At 45.9% G+C, this 20,207-nt stretch overlaps 1 protein-coding gene across 2 annotated transcripts in view; it reads right to left on the reverse strand.

Moving 5' to 3' along the window:
- The window catches only part of LOC140198792 (1-acyl-sn-glycerol-3-phosphate acyltransferase gamma-like), a 78,727-nt gene that overhangs the window by 18,138 nt on the left and 40,382 nt on the right, over positions 1-20,207 (reverse strand). For both annotated transcript variants that reach the window (XM_072259824.1, XM_072259825.1), the window contains exons 2-6: positions 18,919-19,142; positions 13,433-13,602; positions 11,565-11,726; positions 10,200-10,353; positions 2,327-2,429 (exon numbers count right to left, since the gene is read on the reverse strand). In XM_072259824.1, coding sequence (XP_072115925.1) covers positions 2,327-2,429; positions 10,200-10,353; positions 11,565-11,726; positions 13,433-13,602; positions 18,919-19,096 — 767 coding nt within the window. In that variant the 5' untranslated portion in view covers positions 19,097-19,142. The remainder of the gene's footprint in view (positions 1-2,326; positions 2,430-10,199; positions 10,354-11,564; positions 11,727-13,432; positions 13,603-18,918; positions 19,143-20,207) is intronic.

The following is a 20,207-nucleotide window of genomic DNA, read 5'->3' on the forward strand; positions in this document are numbered from 1 at the left end:
CTGTAAGGAGTTTGCACACTCTCCCTATGACCATGTGGGTTTCTTCCAGGTGCTCTGGTTTCCTCTCACAGTCCAAAGATGTACCAGTTACTAGATTAATTGTTCACGTGTGTAAATGGGTGGCATGTGCTTGTTAGATCAGAAGAGCCTATCACCATGTGGTCTCCCTAAATACAGATAATTTCATTACACAGTGCATTGAGGTGGGCCAAGGGAAACTACGAGACGGTTACAGTTACAGAGAAAGTGTAATGCAGGTAGACAATAAAATGCAAGGTAATGAGGTAGGTTGAAAGGTCAACTGTCCACCTCAACGTACCAGGCAATCATTCAATAGTCTGATAACAGTCCACCTCCATGTCCATGACAACTATCCAACTCAACAAACCTAGTAACCATTCAATAGTCTGATAACAGCCCGCCTCAACGTCCAAGACAGCAGCCCGCCCCAACGTCCAAGACGGCAGCCCGCCCCAACATCCAAGATGGCAGCCCCTGCCTCAGCGTCCAAGATGGCAGCCCGCCCCAACGTCTCAGACAACCATTCAAGTCTAATAGTGGGTTAGAAGCTGATCCTGAGCCAAGTGCTTTCAAGCTTTGGTATTATCTGCCTGATTTTGGGGGGTGGGGACAGAAAATGTCCAGGGTGGGTGAGTGGGTTATTAGTTGTTTTTTACCTCATGAGAGATGTAATAGGAGGCTGGAGGCCTTTTGTTTCCACACATATGTGGAATGAGAGGCCAGAGGAAGTGGCTGAGGTGGGAACATTAACATTTAAAACACTCTTGGGCAGGTACACAATGAGAAAGGTTTTGAGAAGGGGCTCCCAACCCGGGGTCCTCGACATAAAGAGGTTGGGAACCCCTGATTTAGAGAGATATGGGCCAGATGCAGACAAAGGAACAGAGCTATCTTGAGTTCCACTCCCAGAGATCCCTCAAAGCTGCAGCACGTTGATAGGTAGGTTCCAGGGTATCATGTATTGGACTTCATTAGTCAGGGGATTGGGTTTAAGAACTGCAAGATCATGCTGCAACTCTACAGAAACCTGGTCAGACCACACTTGGGAGCTTCACTTCATTACAGGAGCATGTCTCATGAAGATAGATTGAGTGAGTTAATGATTTTCCCTATGGAGCAAAGAAGGACGAGAGGTGACTTGATAGAAGTGTACAAGATAAGAGTCATAGATAGAGTGGACAGCTAGAGACCTTTTCCCGGGGTGGAAATGGTTAATATGAGAGGGCATTATTTTAAGGAGATTGGTTAGTGGGGATATCCGAGATAATTATTTTTATTACATAGCATGGTGGGTGGGTGGAACGCAGGCTTCAATGGACATTTAAGAAACTCTCAGGTAGGCACATGGATGAAAGGAAAATGAAGGGCTATGTTGGAGGGAAGGGTTACTGATCTCAGAGGAGGTTAAAAGGTCAGCACAACAGCCTGTACCGTGCTGTAATGTTCTCAGTTCTATCCTCTAAATAGACCGTCATCCTTTTAGAACTGAGATGAGGAGAATCAGTTTGGTCCGAGAATGGCAAATCTGTGGAATTCTTTGTCACAGGCAGCTGTGAAGGCCGAGTCTTTGTGATCCTCCACAGCATCCACCAGCAAGGCTTTGGCAATCTGGGGAATTTGAGGAGCATTTAATGGTTCTGTGCCTGTACTCACTGCTCACTGGAGTTTAAAGAATGAGGGTGGATCTCATAGAAACACCTATTGAATATTGAAAGGCCTTGAAAGAGTGGAAGTGGAGAGGATGTTTCCTACTGTTGGGTGGGGAGGGGGGTCCTGGGACCAGAGGGTACGGCCTCAGAATAGAGGGACGTCTATTTAGAACAAAGACGAGAAGGAATTTCTTTAGCCAGAGGGTGGTGAATCTGTGGAATTCATCTGTGGAGGCCAAGTCATTGGGCATATTTAAAGTAAAAGTTGACAGGTTTCTGATTAGTCAGGGCGTAAAAGGTTATGGAGAGATGGCAAGAGAATGGGGTTGAGAGGGATAATAAATCAGCCACGATGGAATGAATGGTGGGTGGAGCAGATGGCCTAATCCTGCTCCTATTCTGATGGTCTGTGCTGTATAACTGTGAATCGGTTTTTACGAACCCGTACCCCATTTTCTGCCCGCAGCCTGGATATTTGAACCCGTTCAGATTTCCCTTTATTCTTCCCTTGAAAAGTTTTTATTGAATCAGCACCCACCACCATGCCCAGTAGAACATTCTAGAGCACATCGGTCTGTGTAAAACACCCTGCTCGCTGGCAGCCTGCTGAACGAGTAACGGAAGCGTGACAAAGCCGCCCGATGCCTGTCACTTACCTGACACACATGTCTGCGTGGTACTGCTTCCCATGCAGTATCCCGAGTAGTGTCGGGTTCTCCCTGTCTCGGAAGTTTAACGTCACGTCATACACAGCAGTAACTGAAAGTCAGAGCAGGAGTGTGACAATGAAATACCGGGTACACTGTGACCATCACTGGTGCCAGGACAGCGTCAGAGCGAACAAAGGTTTTGGCTATGAAAATTCAGGGCCAGGTCTGGGGGCTAAACCTCAGGAAAAGATCTCAAACATAACTGAAAATAGACAAATGAGGATGGCTTTCTCTGGAGCAATGAAGGTTGAGAGGAGTCCTGATAGATGTTTAGAATATGAGAGGCATAGTTGGAATACGAACAAGAGATTCTGCAGATGCCAGAAGTCCAGAGGAACACACATAAAATGCTGGAAGAACTCAGCAGGTCAGGCAGTGTTTCGGTTCGAAACATTGACTGTACTTTTTTCCATGGATGCTGCCCGGCCTGCTGAGCTCCTCCAGATTCTGTGTGTGTTGCTTGGATTTCCAGCATCTGCAGATTTTCTCTCGTTTGTGAGGTGATGGGTGAGACAAGGCGAGGGAGATGACAGATGAGCATGGCAGTGGGGGTGGGGGGTGGGGGAAAGAGAGAATGAAGTCAGGCAGCATTCATTGACAGGAATAAATAGTCGACGTTTTGTGCCGAGACCCTCCACCTAGACTGAGTTATCCTGATGAAGGGTCTTGCCCCAAAACATCAACAGAGTTAAAAACATGTAATACGAGTGGGCATTCAAGGTGACAGTGGAGGGGTAAGTTCAAAGGAGATGTTCACTGCCTACAGCTCAGTACCTAACACAATCATTCCTGCAGTTCTGATCGAAAAGCTCCAAAACCTGGGCCTCTGCAACAGGATTCTCAACTTCCTCACCGGGAAATCAGAATCTGTGTAGAACAGAAATCCCTCCACCTCCCTGATGATCAACACTGGCGCGCCTCAAGAATGTGTGCTTAGCCCACTACTCTACTCTCTCAAGAGCAATGATTGCGTGGCCAGCCGTAGCTCAAATGTCACCTATAGATTTGCTGACGACAGAACTATTGCTGGCAGAGTTTCAGATGGAGAAAAAAAGGGCGTATATACTATTTTTTATGGGTGGTGTGTAGGTGCATCTTTCCCCTTGACCTGGGGGACTAGAGACCTTGGAGCTTAACGTTTTGGTGCTCTTCTGGATCGAGATCTCAGATGTTATTCCCGGGATTTGTTGGAGCCATTTTCCCAGTCCAGGTGTCACAGCCTGAAGTGCACCTATCACCACTGGGATGACTCTGCCTTTAACATTCCACATCCTCCCTATCTGCTCTTTCAAGCCCTGGTATTTCTCCAGCTTCTCAGATTCTTTCTTCCTGATGTGACTGGCATTCAGGATTGCCACATACTATTTCTACACACAGTGCCCATAAAAGTATTCACCTCCCCCCTTGTATCACAATGGATTTAATTTGGCTTTTTTGACACCGATCAACGGAAAAAGACTCCTCTGTGTCAAAGTGAAAACAGATTTCTACAAAGTATCTAAATTAATTACAAATGTGAAACACAAAATAATTGACTGTGCAAGTAATCACCCCCTATTAACATGACAAGCCAAATCATCACTGTGCAGCCAACTGGTTTTAGGTGTCGCATAATTAGTTAAATGGAGATCTGTTTTAGGAGACCTGTGTGCAGTCACGGTGTTTCAATCATTGTAGTAAAAATACACCTGTATCTGGAAGGTCCAGCTGCTGGTGAGTCAGTATCCTGGCAAAAACTACACCATGAAGACGAAAGAACACTCCAAGCGATTCCACAAAAAGGTTAGAGAAACACAGAAAACCTACAGCACAATACAGGCACTTTGGCCCACAGAATTGTGCTGAACATGTCCCTACCTTAGAAATCACTAGGCTTACCCATAGCCCTCTATTTTTCTAAGCTCCATATACCTATCCAAAAATCTCTTCAAAGACCCTATCGTATCCGCCTCCACCACCGTTGCCGGCAGCCCATTCCATGCACTCACCACTCTCTGCGTAAAAAACTTACCCGTGACATCTCCTCTGTACCTCCTCCCCAGCACCTTAAAACTGTGTCCTCTTGTGGCAACTATTTCAGCCCTGGGAAAAAGCCTCTGACTATCCACACGATCAATGCCTCTCATCATCTTATACACCTCTATCAGGTCACCTCTCATCCTCCGTCGCTCCAAGGAGAAAAGGTCGAGTTCACTTAACCTGTTTTCACAAGGCATGCTCCCCAATCCAGGCAACATCCTTGTAAATCTCCCCCGCACCCTTTCCATGGTTTCCATGTCCTTCCTGTAGTGAGGCGACCAGAACTGAGCACAGTACTCCAAGTGGGGTCTGACCAGGGTCCTATATACTGTAGCTGCAACATTACCTCTCGGCTCCTAAATTCAATTCCACAATTGAAGACGACAAATACACCATATGCCTTCTTAACCACAGAGTCAACCTGCGCAGCTCCTGTGAGCGGCCTAAGGACTTGGACGCCAAGATCCCTCTGATCCTCCACGCTGCCAAGAGTCATACCATTAATACTATATTCTGCCATCATATTTGACCTACCAAAATGAACCACTTCACACTTATCTGGGCTGAACTCCATCTGCCACTTCTCAGCCCAGTTTTGCATCCTATCAATGTCCCGCTGTAACCTCTGACAGCCCTCCACACTATCCACAACACCTCCAACCTTTGTGTCATCAGCAAGTTTACTAACCCATCCCTCCGCTTCCTCATCCAGGTCATTTATAAAAATCACGAAGAGTAGGGGTCCCAGAACAGATCCCGGAGGCACACCACTGGTCACCAACCTCCATGTAGAATATGACCTGCCTACAACCACTCTGCCTTCCGTGGGCAAGCCAGCTGTGGATCCACAAAGCAACGTCCCCTTGGATCCCATGCTTCCACACATCTACTGCTCTTCCTTCATCAATGTGTTTAGTCACATCCTCAAAAAATTCAATCAGACTCATAAGGCATGACCTGCCTTTCACAAAGCCATGCTGACTACTCCTAATCATATTAAGTCTCTCCAAATGTTCAAAAATCCTGCCTCTCAGGATCTTCTCCATCAACTTACCAACTACTGAAGTCAGACTCACTGGTCCATAATTTTCTGGGCTATCTCTACTCCCTTTTTTGAATAAAGTAAAAACATCCACAACCTTCCAATCCTCCGGAACCTCTTCCGTCCCCATTGATGATTCAAAGATCATCGCCAGAGGCTCAGCAACCTCCTCCCTCACCTCCCACAGTAGCCTGGGGTACATCTCATCCGCTCCCGGTGACTTATCCAACTTGATGCTTTCCAAAAGCTCCAGCACATCCTCTTTCTTAATATCTACATGCTCAAGCTTTTTAGTCCGCTGTAAGTCATCCCTCAATCACCGCGATCCTTTTCCATAGTGAATACTGAAGTAAAGTATTCATTAAGTACGTCTGCTATCTCCTCCGGTTCCATACACACTTTCCCATTGTCACATTTGATAGGTCCAATTCTTTCACGTCTTATCCTCTTGCTCTTCACATACTTGTAGAATGCCTTGGGGTTTTCTTTAATTCTGCCCACCAAGGCCTTCTCATGGCCCCTTCTGGCTCTCCTAATTTCCCTCTTAACCTCCTTCCTGTTAGCCTTATAATCTTCCAGATCTCTAACATTACCTAGCTCTCTGAACCTTTTGTAAGCTTTTCTTTTCTTCTTGACTAGATTCATTACAGCCTCTGTACACCACGGTTCCTGTACCCTACCTTAACTTCCCTGTCTCATTGGAACGTACCTATGCAGAACTCCACACAAATATCCCCTGAACTTTTGCCACATTTCTTCCGTATTTTTCCCTGAGAACATCTGTTCCCAATTTAGGCTTCCAACTTCCTGCCTGATAGCTTCATAATTCCCCTTACTCCAATTAAACGCTTTTCTAACTTGTTTGTTTCTATCTCTCTCCAATGCTATTGTAAAGGAGATGGAATTATGTTCACTATCTCCAAAATGCTCTCCCATTGAGAGATCTGACACCTGACCAGGTTCATTTTCCAATACCAAATCAAATACAGCCTCTCCTCTTGAAGGCTTATCTACATTTTGTGTCAAGAAACCTTCCTGAACACACATAACAAACTCCACCCCATCTAAACCCCTGGCTCTAAGGAGATGCCAATCGATATTTGGGAAATTAAAATCTCCCTTCATGACAACTGTGTTATTATTACAGCTTTCCAGGATCTGTTTCCCTATCTACTCCTCGATATCCCTGTTACTATTGGACGGCCTATAAAAAACACCCAGTAAAGTTATTGATCCTTTCCTGTTCCTAACCTCCACCCACAGAGACTCCATAGACAATCCCTCCATGGCGTCCACCTTTTCTGCAACCGTGACACTATCTCTGATCAACAGTGCCACGCCCCCATCTCATTTGCCTCCCTGCCTGACCTTTCTGAAACCCAGCACTTGAAGTAACCATTCCTGTCCCTGAGCCATCCAAGTCTCTGTAATGGCCACCACATCATAGCTCCAAGTACTGATCCACACTCTAAGCTCATCCACTTTGTTTCACAATACTCGTGTTAAAATAGACACATCTCAAACTGTCGGTCTGAGCGTGTCTCTTCTCTATCACCTGCCTATCCTCCCTCGCACACTGTCTATAAGCTTTCTCTATTTGTGAGCCAACCTCCTCTTCCCCAATCTCTTCATTCAGTTCCCACCCCCCAATTCTAGTTCAAACTCTCCCCAGTAGCCTTAGCAAACCTCCCTGCCATGATATTGGTCCCCTGGGATTCAAGTGCAACCCATCCTTTTTGTACAGGTCACACCTGCCCCAAAAGAGGTCCCAATGATCCAGAAATCTGAATCCCTGCCCCCTGCTCCAATCCCTCAGCCACACATTTATCCTCCACCTCACTCTATTCCTATACTCACTGTCACATGGCACAGACAGTAATCCTGAGATTACTACCCTTGTGGTCCTGCTTCTCAACTTCCTTCCTAACTCCCTGTAGTCTGTTTTCAGGACCTCCTCCCTTTTCCTACCTATGTCATTGGTACCAATATGTACCACGACCTCTGGCTGTTCTCCCTCCCACTGCAGGATATCGTGGATGCGATCTGAAACATCCTGGACCCTGGCACCTGGGAGGCAAACTACCATCCGAGTTTCTTTCCTTTGTCCACAGAATCGCCTGTCTGACCCCCTAACTATAGAGTCTCCTATCACTACTGCCTTCCTCTTCCTTTCCCTGCCCTTCTGAGCCACAGGGCTGGACTCTGTGCCACAGGCATGGCCACTGTCGCTTCCCCCAGGAAGGCTGTCTCTCCCCCTGCCCCAAACAGTACTCAAACAGGAGTACTTATTGTCAAGGGGTACAGCCACAGGGGTACTCTCTAGTACCTAACTCTTCCCCTTTCCCCTCCTGACTGTGACCCACTTGTCTGTCTCCCATGGCCCCCGTGTGACCACCTGCCTGTAGCTTTTTTCTGTCACCTCTTTGCTCTCCTTGACCAGACGAAGGTCATCGAGCTGCAACCCCAGTTCCCTAACGCTGTCCCTTGGAGTTGCAGCTCGACACACCGGGTGCAGATATGGCCATCCGGGAGGCTGGAAGACTCCAGGACCTCCCACAACCAACACCGAGCACAGAAATCCAGCTTCACACACGTAGTTCCTTTCCGCAATTAACACAGGTAAACCTACCTTGCCTCGCTACCGCCTAAGCCCGTTCAGTCAAAGCCCTATCACTCTGCTACCCACTCCGAATGCTGCCTGCTGGATATGGCAGTCTTCTTTTTAAACCTTTCTCGCTCTACTGGTTGACGCCACGCGCCTGTGCAGTGTTGCCTCTCTTTTACCCCAAATCATAAAATGCCTTTGCTCCGGAAATCCTTTGCTGGTCCACTCGCAGCCTTCTTGCTCCGAATCTAAAACTGCTGAAGATTCCTTGCCTCTTTAAACCTTTCCCACTCTACTGGCTGACGTCACGCACCTGCGCAGTCTTGCCTCTCTTTGAAAAGCAAAGTCAGGAGATGGATACAAGAAAATTCCCAAGTCACTGAATATCCCTTGGAGTCAATCATCAAGAAATGGAAAGAATCTGGCACAGCTGTAAATCTACCTCGAGCAGGCTGTCCTCAAAAACTGAGTGACCGTGCAAGAAGGGGACGAGTGAGGGAGGCCACCTAGAGACCTATGACAACTCTGGAGGAGTTGCAAGCTTCAGTGACTGCGGTGGGAGAGACTGCGTATACAACAACTGTTGCCCAGGTGCTTCATCAGTTGCAGCTTTATGGGAAAGTGGCAAAGGGAAAGCCACTGTTGAAAATCTCAACTGGACTTTGCCAGAAGGCATGTGGGAGACTCTGAGGTCAGATAGAAGGTTTTATGGTCCGATGAAACAAAAATTAGCTTTTTTTGGCCATCAGACTAAACGCGTCATCAAAAATACACGACCTCTACCATGAAGCATGGTGGTGGCTGCATCATGCTGTGGGGATGCTTCACTGCAGCAGGCCCTGGAAGGCTTGTGAAGGTAGAGGGCAAAATGAATGCAGCAAAATACAGAGAAATTCTGGAGGAAAACCTGATGCAGTCTGCAAGAGAACTGCGACTTGGGAGAAGATTTGTTTTCCAGCAAGATGATGACCCCAAGCAGAAAGCCAAAGCTACACAGGAATGGCTAAAAAACAACAAAGTTAATGTGTTGGCACGTGGTCAAGTGGTTAAGGCGTCGGTCTAGTGATTTGAAGGTCGCTAGTTCGAGCCTCAGCTGAGGCTACGTGTTGTGTCCTTGAGCAAGGCACTTAACCACACTTTGCTCTGCGACGACACCTGTGCCAAGCTGTATCGGCCCTAGTGCCCTTCCCTTGGACAACATCGGTAGCGTGGAGAAGGGAGACTTGCAGCATGGGCAACTGCCGGTCTTCCATACAACCTTGCCCAGACCTGCACCCTGGATACCTTCCAAGGCACAAATCCATGGTCTCACAAGACTCACAGATACCTATATAATGTCCTGGAGTGGCCAAGTCAGAGTCCAGACCTCAATCCAATTGAGAATTTGTGGCTGGATTTGTAAAGGACTGTTCACTCATGATCCCCATACAACCTGACAGAGCTTGAACAGTTTTGTCAAGAAGAATGGGGAAAAATTGCAGTTTTCAGAAGTGCAAAGCTGATAGAGACCTATCTGCACAGACTCAAGGCTGTAATTGCTGCCAAAAGTGCCTCTATTAAACACTGACTTGAAGGAGGTAAATGCTTATGCAATCAATTATTATGTGTTTCATATTTGTAATTAATTTAGGTCACTGTAGAGATCTGTTTTCACTTTGACACAAAAGCTTCTTTTTCTGTTGATCAGTGTCAGAAAAATCACTGTGATTTGATGCTGTAAAACAATAATACATGAAAACTTCTGCGGGGGGTGGGGGGGAACATTTTTTATAGGGACTGCATATGGCCCTTTTCCAGCACCTTTCTGTATTTTTATGTCCTTGATGGCTGGTGCCAGCGATGCATTGGGCTAACCTTGATCCTTGAAACTCTTCACAAAGCCAAAGTTGAGACCATAGCACAGTCCAGCAATGGACAAGTTTGGGGGCATAAGGGAACAAGAATGGGGACTGGAAAAAGGAAGGAAGGGGGAGAAATGATGGGAAGTTGGAGAAATCAATGTATGTGAGCAATCTGGACACCGGTTAGAGGTGTAACCAAGCGAGGGGACACAGTAAGTACTAGAGACCGACATGAGGGAGAGGACAGGGAAACATTCACAGAGGGGATGGCAGGGAAAAGCAATTGCCCACAGTGCGAGACCTCCAGCTCACCAGTCCCCCTGAGATACTCCACTGTGGTGGTGAACCCTTTGGTCCTGGGTAACAGGTGATGTTTCAACTTCGGCAAGCCCTTTGACTCAGCCACCTCCATACTGATCCGATGCTTCTTCTCGGTAAACCGAGTGCCCTCACAGTACAGCAGAAACTGAAGGGGGAAAGCACATGGGTCAAGAATCTAGTATCTAAACAACGTAGAACATTACGGCACAGTACAGGCCCTTCAGCCCATGTTATTGTGCCGACCTTTGAAACCTCTATCAAGAGAAGCTAGGATCGGTATGTGGATGGGAAGGCTATGGACCAGCTGCAGGTTGATGGGACTAGGCAGAATAGTTTGGATGGGCTGAAGGGTCTGCTTCTATGCTGCAGTGCTCTGTGATTCTAGTCCGAGATTAATCTTATCCTTCCCTTTAGCATAACCCCCCGTTTTTCTATCATCGATGTGCCTATCTACGAGTCTCTGAAATGTCCCTCATGTATCTCCCTCTACTGGCAAGCCTCCCACACTCTGTTTAAAATAAATAAATAAAATGTTACCTCTTACTACCACACTTTCATCCAATCTCTAACTATGCATCATGATCAAATAACCTTCTATCAGGTCACTTCTCAGCCTCCTTCACTCCACGATAAACAGTTTCATCCTGTCCAATCTCCCACCATAACTAAAGTGTTCCAATCCAGACAACACTGGTGAATCTCTTCTGCCCTCTCTCCAGTGCAACCACATCATGTAGTGACCAGAACTGAAAGGGTGGCCTCAACCTACTGCAGGCTTGCTTGGCCTGCCTTATGGGACAGTCTTTGAGACATTTTCCTTGTGAATACTTCTTATACAGTGCTATAGGTTAGGAAAATGGAGGGCTACGTGGGAGGGAAGGGTTAGATTGATTTTAGAGTAATGGGGTCATAGAGAACAGAAACAGGCTCTTCAGCCTGTGCTGAACTATTAATTCTGCTTAGCCTCATCAACCTGCACTGCGCCCTCAGCCCTCCATACCTTTCCCATCCACGTACCGATCCAAACTTCACTTTATAGTAAGTTAAAAGATCAGCACAGCAACAAAGATCCAACCAGAAGTCCAGATGTTGAGGCCCAACGGCCGGAACCCTGGGTCAGCAAATATGGCAGACTTGATGAGCTGAATGGTCTAATTCTTCTCCTCTGTGTGATGTGAGAAATAAATGAATTTGATTCTGAACAATGGGAGTCAAACGCCAGCCTGCATTTGGACTAGTCGGTGCCTGAGTTTCTCATACAAAATGCTGCTGGCATTTCTGGAGCCTCTCAGGATCTTGCCCATCCCCAATCTTTCCCTGCTCCCCCTTGGGCAGATCTTTACCAGACGCACTCACCCACATGTACTGTGGGTAGTCCCGCAGTGCCTGAAGTCCACTCGTGACGGTGTCTCGGTCCTCATCCCAACGGCGCTTACAGAAAACTATCTCCAGGAAGTACCACGTCCATCCGATCAGGGGGACGTACAGTAGCTCCTGTTTGGCCAAAACTTTGGAACTCTAAGCATGGAGAAGGAAAAAAAAAGAGTGAAGCACGCATTTGTCTCATCACCAATCTTCCCACCAACACTCCAACAGCACCCTCTGCCCTCCCAACATCACCAAGTCAACCCAACACTCCCCATCTAAGTGTAATCAACTACATTTGATTAGTGCCTAGCATCACTTTGTGGACATACAATGTATATAAGCTATCTTATGTATTTATATTTATTGTGTGTTTTATTATTTTTGTATTCTTTATCTTATTGTGCTTTTTCGTGTTGCATCAGATCCAAAGCACAATTATTTCATTCTCTTTTATACTTGTGTATTGGAAATGACATTAAACAATTTTGAATCTTGAACTTACTCACAGCCACGTGGGCAGTGAGCAATGTCTACTCAGGCAGTTACATGAACTTGCTAATTCCAAGACTGTCCGAACCCTAGGTACTGAGCACATGGATGTCCTGACAGCCACCATGACCATAAACAAGGAAGGCAATGGGAAGCACAGAAAATCCTGCAGGAACTCAGCAGATCAGGCAGCATCAGTAGAGGAGAATAAACAGTCGACTTTCAAGCTGAGACTCTTCATCAAATGGTTGTTTTTTTTCATTCCCCGCTCTGGCTCCCCTCTTACTCCCTCCCTTCTTCTCAGCTGTCCACCTCCCTCTGCTTCCTTTCCTCCTTCCCTTTTTTTCCATGGTCCACTGTCTTCTACTATCAAATTCCTTCTTCAGCTCTTCACCTCTCCCACCTGTCACCTCCCAACTTCTCACCTCATCCACCCGCCCCACCCATCTACCTTCCCCCTCACCTGGTCTCATCTATCACCTGCCAGCTTGTCCTTCTCTCCCTCTGCCCCAACTATTTATTCAGGCTTTCCCCCCCTTTCTTTCCAGTCACATGAAGGGCCTCAGCCCGGAACATCAACTGGTTATGTCTTTCTGTAGATGCTGCCTGATCTATTGCGTTCCTCCAGAGAGTTACTCTGGATTTCCAGTATCTGCAGAATCTCCCCCTCTCCCCCCACGGTCACCCCCAAATAAGGGGTGTCTAAAACCAAAGTGTTTGGCATGAGGCTTAAGAGTGATAAAGAGGAATTTTATCACCAAGGTTGTTGCTGGAAGCTGAAGCACGTTGCCTGAAGGCTCTTACATCAGTTATCTAGGCAAGCACTAGAATTACCAAGGCATAGTCAGCTACAGACCAAATCCTGGAAAATGGGATTAAGTACAGAGAGGTATCTGAGGTGGCAGGTAGCGTAGTGATTAGTGCAATGCTACTACATCACTTGCAAAGGGGGGGGGGGGGGGAGGGTTCAATTCCAGCAAACGTCTGTCAGGAGTTTGTGTGTTCTCCCCCGTGACTGCATGGGTTTCTCCAGAAGCTCTGGTTTCCCTCCACCCACAAAGGACACAAGATTAGAGTTAGTGAGCTGTGGCCGTGCGATTGTGGTGCCTAATCCTCGCTGATTTGATTTGATGAAAATGACAAATTGCACTCTGTACAATTTGACGTACATGACAAACGAAGCTAATCAGTACATCGGCACGTGCCAGTGGGGACGAGTTCAAGGTGGGAGGGAAACCAAGTTAACTGATATCCTCGCAAAGATCACTTCCCTGCAGAAGGAGGAGGGATCAGAGGAAGCCTCAGCATCTTGCGAGCTCTGCAGGTGGTAACGGAGGACACAGAGACAAATGGTTAGTGTTACTGACCCCCAGAACGCCGTATCTCTCACACATGGTCCAACCACACAGGAAGTCAATTTCATAATTGTGATTTAAGATGACAATGACATGCTCCTTGCCAAATTTGTCCACAGTGGCCTGGTCAGTGAAAAGCGTGCACTCCGTACCGGACCACCATTCTAGCAGCAGGACCAGTTCTAAGGGCAGAGACAGAAAGCAGAGGAGCAGGTTAACACGTGCACTGGCAGCAGGAACAAACCATCAAACACACTTTTAAACAACACAGCCACAGCTGAGGGGGGGAACTAGAAAGCTGTTGCATACCGAGGTTCCAGAAGTAAAACGCATCACCACCCTAAAACGGGGAAAATGCGAGGAATTTGTACAAAAGTCAAAGTAAATTTATTATCAAAGTACCAGTGCGACGTGCAGGCGGGTTTAGAAATAGTATGATAGCGCAGATCAACACGTGGCTGAAGACCTGGTGCAGGAGGGAGGGCTTCAGATTTATAGATAATTGGGCAGTTTTCCAGGGAAGGTGGGACCTGTTCCAGCGAGACGGTTTACATCTGAACTGGAGGGGCACAAATATTCTTGCAGGTAGGCTTGCTAGAGAGGCTCCAGTGGATTTAAACTAGATACAAGAGGGGAAGGGAACCAGAGTGTGGGAACAGATGTAGGGGTGAAGGAAGAAAAAGAAAATAGTAAAGTTGTTTGCACTGTTAGTGATAAACAGAGAGTAAAAGGTGGAAAATTTCTTAAATGCATTTATTTTAATGCTAGGAGCATTATAAGAAAGGTGGATGAGCTTAAAGCATGGATTGATACCTGGAAGTATGTTGTGGTAGCTATTAGTGAAACATGGTTATAGGAGGGGTGTGATTGGCAAATAAATATTCCTGGATTTAATTGCTTCAAGTGTGATAGAATTGGAGGGACAAGAGGGGGAGGTGTTGCATTGCTTGTCAGAGAAAATATTGCAGCCGTGCTCTGGTAGGATAGACTAGAGGGCTTGTCTAGGGAGGCTACTTGGGTGGAATTGAGGAATGGGAAAGGTGTAGTAACACTTATGGGGGCGTATTATAGACCACCAAATGGGGAGTGAGAATTGGAGGAGCAAATTTGTAAGGAGATAGCAGATATTTGTAGTAAGCACAAGGTTGTGATTCTGGGAGATTTTAATTTCCCACACATAGACTGGGAAGCCCATTCTGTAAAAGAGTTGGATGGTTTGGAGTTTGTAAAATGTGTGCAGGGTAGTTTTTTGCAGCAATACATAGAGGTACCGACTAGAGAAGGGGCAGTGTTGGATTTCCTGTTAGGGAATGAGATAGGTCAGGTGATGGAGTTTTGTGTTGGGGAGCACTTTGGGTCCAGTGATCACAATGCCATTAGTTGCAATACAATTATGGAGAAGGATAGGTCTGGACCCAGGGTTGAGATTCTTAATTGGAGAAAGGCTAACTTTGAGGAGATGCGAAAGGACTTAGAAGGAGTGGAGTGGGGCAATTTGTTTTATGGGAGGGATGTAATAGAGAAATGGAGGTCATTTAAAGGTGAAATTTTGAGGGTACAGAATCTTTATGTTCCTGTTAGGTTGAAAGGAAAGGTTAAAAGTTTGAGAGCGCCATGGTTTTCAAGGGATATTGGTAACATGGTTTGGAAAAAGAGAGATATCTACAATAAACATAAGCAGCATCGAGTAAATGAGGTGCTCGAGGAATATAAAGAATCTTAAGAAAGAAATTAGAAAAGCTAAAAGAAGATATGAGGTTGCTTTGGCAAGTAAGGTGAAAATAAATCCCAAGGGTTTTTACAGTTATATTAATAGCAAAAGGATAGTGAAGGATAAAATTTGTCCCTTAGAGAATCAGACTGGACAGCTATATGTGGAACCAAAAGAGATGGGAGAGATTCTGAACAAATTCTTTTCTTCGGTATTCACTAAGGAGAAGGATATTGAATTCTGTAAGATAAGGGAAACAGGTAGGGAAGTTATGGAAACTATGATGATTAAAGAAGAGGAAGTACTGGCGCTTTTAAGGAATATAAAAGTGGATAAGTCTCCGGGTCCTGACAGGGTATTCCCTAGGACCTTGCGGGAAGTTAGTGTAGAAATAGCAGGGGCTTTGACAGAAATATTTCAAATGTCATTAGAAACGGGGATGGTGCCGGAGGATTTGCGTATTGCTCATGTTGTTCCATTGTTTAAAAAGGGTTCTAAGAGTAAACCTAGCAATTATCGACCTGTGAGTTTGACATCAGTGGTGGGTAAATTGATGGAAAGTATTCTTAGAGATGGTATATGTAATTATCTGGATAGACAGGGTCTGATTAGGAACAGTCAACATGGATTTGTGCATGGAAGGTCATGATTTGCAAATCTTATTGAATTTTTTTTAAAGAGGTTACTAGGAAAGTTGACGAGGGTAAAGTGGTGGATGTTGTCTATATGGACTCAGTAAGGGCTTTGCGACAAGGTTCCACACAGAAGGTTAATTAGGAAGGTTCAATCGTTAGGTATTAATATTGAAGTAGTAAAATAGATTCAGCAGTGGCTGGATGGGAGACGCCAGAGAGTAGTGGTGGATAACTGTTTGTCAGATTGGAGGCCAGTGACTAGTGGTGTACCTCAGGGATCTGTACTGCGTCCAATATTGTTTGTCATATATATTAATGATCTGGATGATGGGGTGGTAAATTGGATTAGTAAGTATGCAGATGATACTAAGATAGGTGGCGTTGTGGATAATGAAGTAGGTTTTCAAAGCTTGCAGAGAGATTTAGGCCAGTTAGAAGAGTGGGCTGAAAGATGGCAGATGGAGTTTAATGCTGATAAATGTGAGGTGCTACATTTTGGTAGGACTAATCAAAATAGGACATACATGGTAAATGGTAGGGCATTGAAGAATGCAGTAGAACAGAGGGATTTAGGAATAATGGTGCATAGTTCCCTGAAGGTGGAATCTCATGTGGATGAGGTGGTGAAGAAAGCTTTTGGTATGCTGGCCTTTATAAATCAGAGCATTGAGTATAGGAGTTGGGATGTAATGTTGAAATTGTACAAGGCATTGGTAAGGCCAAATTTGGAGTATTATGTACAGTTTTGGTCACCGAATTATAGTAAAGATGTCAACAAAATAGAGGGAGTACAGAGAAGATTTACTAGAATGTTACCTGGGTTTCATCTCCTAAGTTACAGAGAAAGGTTGAACAAGTTGGGTCTTTATTCTTTGGAGCGTAGAAGTTTGAGGGGGGACTTGATAGAGATATTTAAAATTACGAGGGGGATAGATAGAGTTGACGTGGATAGGTTTTTTCCATTGAGAGTGGGGAAGATTCAAACAAGAGGACATGAGTTGAAAGTTAAAGGACAAAAGTTTAGGGGTAACACGAGGGGGAACTTCTTTACTCAGAGACTGGTAGCTGTGTGGAACCAGCTTCCAGCAGAAGTGGTTGAGGCAGGTTCGATGTTGTCATTTAAAGTTAAATTGGATAGCTATATGGACAGGAAAGGAATGGAGGGTTATGGGCTGAGTGCAGGTCGGTGGGACTAGGTGAGAGTAAGAGTTCGGCAGGGACTAGAAGGGCCGAGATGGCCTGTTTCCGTGCTGTAATTGTTATATGGTTATAAGTACATACATGTTACCATATACAACCCTGAGATTCATTTTTTTGTGGGCATTAACAGGAAAACAATAAATACAATAGAATTTAAGAAAATAAACAAAGGCTGACAAACAAAGACGACAAATTGTTTAATTTAAAAAAATAATACTGAGAACACGAGTTGTGGATACAATAGGGTTTTTTTTTAAAGAGCCTCTTAGATTGGTACATGGGGCTTAGAAAAACAGAGGGCTATGCCCTAGGGAAATCCTAGGCAGTTTCTAGAGTAGGTTACATGGTTGGCACAACATTGTGGGCCGAAGGGCCTGTAACGTGCTGTAGATTTCTATGTTCTATGTGGAGTCATTGAAGGTGAGTGTCAGTTCAGAGTTGAGGCGAGTAAAGTTATCCACACTGGTTCAAATGTCTGACGATTGAGGGGTAATAACTGTTCCTGAATCTGATATTGTGGGTCCTGATGCTCCTGTACCTCCTTCCCAATGGCAGCAGGTAGAAAGGAGCATGGCCTGGATGGGGAAGTGGGGGGGGGGGGGGGGGGGGTCCTGATGACGGACACAGCTTTTTCATGACAGCACTCCTTGAAGGTGTGATGGAGTGGGCTGTATCCACCACTTTCTGTCGTCTCTTCTGCTCCTGAGCATTGGTGCTTCCCTACATTTATTACAACAGGACCTCTCCCAAAAGCTTTTGTACTTTTGAAAACCAGAACAGAAAAGCACTAGCACACTCAGCAGGGAAGGCAGCACTGGTGGAGAGATACACGGAGTCCTGATGAAACGTCATTGAAATGAGAGGTTAACAGTTTCTGTCGCTGCAGAAACTGTCTGACCTGCAAAGGACTTCAAGCCTTCTCTGTTTTTTACGTTAAGACTGTTAAAGGGAGCCTGGGGGGCGGGGGGCCTTCTTTACTCAGAGGGTGGTGTGAGTGTCGAACGAGCTGCCGCCAGCGGAAGTGGATTTGATTGCAACATTTAAGAGAAGTGTAGACAAGTACATGGATGGGAGGAGAATGGAGGGATATGGTCCGGGTGCAGGTCAATGGGACTGGGCAGAATGGGCCGAAGGGCCTTTCGCTGAGTTGTAGAGTCATAAAGCACTGCAATGCAGACAAAGCCATTTGGCCCTTCTATTATTCTGACTAGTCCTATCTATCTGTGATGCTTTACGACTTCAGGAAACCTGCAGCATGTTGTTTTAGTTTTACTGAATCTGTCAACCCTGCCCCTCCTCCATTGTGTCCAAGCTGCCCTCACAGACTGCAGGTCCTTCAAGCATGCCCAAGACCGGCTCCACATGGATTAGCTGGGGAGCTAATCTCTGTAGAGTGCACATCCCCAACACACGACACTGTGGTGATACAAGATTCAGTTTGCTTTACGTCAGGTGATTGACCAGCTACCCATGTCTCCCGATTGAACCGAACAGCTACGATCACGAAGGATACACCACAATTGCTGCATTCACAGAGCCCTCTGCATTGCCAATGACCCATCCCATCCAATCTCTTTGATCTTCTAGCATCAGGCAGAATATAATACAGTACAAGAACAAGGCCTGTTAGACTGGGTATCAGTTTCATCCCCCCAGGCTGTGAGATTCTGAACACTCTGTTACTACCCAGTACACAGTATCTACGACAACACCAGTAGCATTATACTGTTGATATTTAACTATATGTGATATGTGCACTTTATATCACCTTGTACATCTGCAGAATATTTTATTATTAACAGTTAATATTATTTTACGTGCTGTATGCAATATATGTACTGTGTTTTGCACCTTGGTTCCTGGGGAACAACGCTTTGTTTAGCTGTATACATGAGTGCAGCTGAATAAACTTGAACTTGAAAACCATGAGCAGAACAGTGCCAGATACTCACGGCTCCACAGCGAGTAGGCGAGAAAGCAGTTGAGATGCCTGTAGAGTTGTTTGCTGAATAACCAGATGGGCAGAGTGCAGAGCTGGATGAAGTTGATGCAGAAGCCACTGACAACAAACACAAATCCCAGCAGAAGGTGGACAATGAAGTGAGTCTTCAGGTAGGCGATCACACTCATGGTTAATCAGAAACGCTTACACGGCCCCTCACTCAGAATAACCGACCTGCAACACAAAGCCATTAAATGAGAAATTGTGTCCTCAATGCAATGAGCCACGCAGGATGGAACCAGGCCCTACATCCCAACCCGTCTCACTGTTGCCCAGCGAACTGGCCTCATCAGCCTGCCGGAGGTCTCTACAACGCTCCCGTCCAGGATCACATTTCAATGTTTATTTATTTCAGATTAAAGTTTAATGATCAATCAACCATACACGAATCTATTATCATCATTATGTGTTGTGTCATATGACGTGGGTGATCATCATTTGACCATGATTATTCTTAGCAAATTTTTCTGCAGAAGTGGTTTGCCATTCACCTTCTTCTGGGCAGTGTGTTTGTAAGACTGTGGACCCCAGCCATAATACTGTTCAGAGAATATAATACCCTGCGGAGATTGTCTGCCTGCTGTCAGTGGTCGCATAACAAGGACTTGCGATATGCACCAACTGCTCCCACGGCTTCACATGGCCGATCAGGAGTGCTACACCTTGCCAAGGGCGTGACTCGTAGGCTAGCAGAGGGAAGAAGCTCCTTACACTTCCTTTGGTAGAGACGTTCCACTCTGCCACCTAAATACACGTACACAGCCAAACAAAACTGTTCCTCTAGGGTCAAGGACACTTGCAGAACACAGTCCCAGGCGTACACAGCACATAGAAGACAGCAGTAAACATACAGTCACACAAAATATAAATAATATAGCTCATGTCCCCAAGTGATATGTTTTGTAGATTGATGGTGCATGGATGTTATCGGCAAGAACAAGCCCTCAGCAATCTGCAAGCGAACGCACACACACACACAATCCAGCTCGTCTTCACTGAGCAAACACTGGAGAGCAGAAACAATGGGAGGGGTGAGCCCCAAATCCAGCATGGACGCTGCACAGCGCCAGCAACCCACTTATTGAGCTGCACTGCCCAGTAACCCAGTGAAGTGAAGGGCTGGCTTATCTGCCGACTGAAAGCAGCTACCACTGTGTCGGTCAATGGTCAGCTCGTTCGAAGAACGTAGCACCTCTTTCCCATCGGTTGCACTGCACACCAAGGCACCCGTTTCTGATG

The sequence above is a fragment of the Mobula birostris genome, chromosome 6, assembly GCF_030028105.1.
Source record: "Mobula birostris isolate sMobBir1 chromosome 6, sMobBir1.hap1, whole genome shotgun sequence".
Taxonomy (NCBI): Eukaryota; Metazoa; Chordata; class Chondrichthyes; order Myliobatiformes; family Myliobatidae; genus Mobula; species Mobula birostris.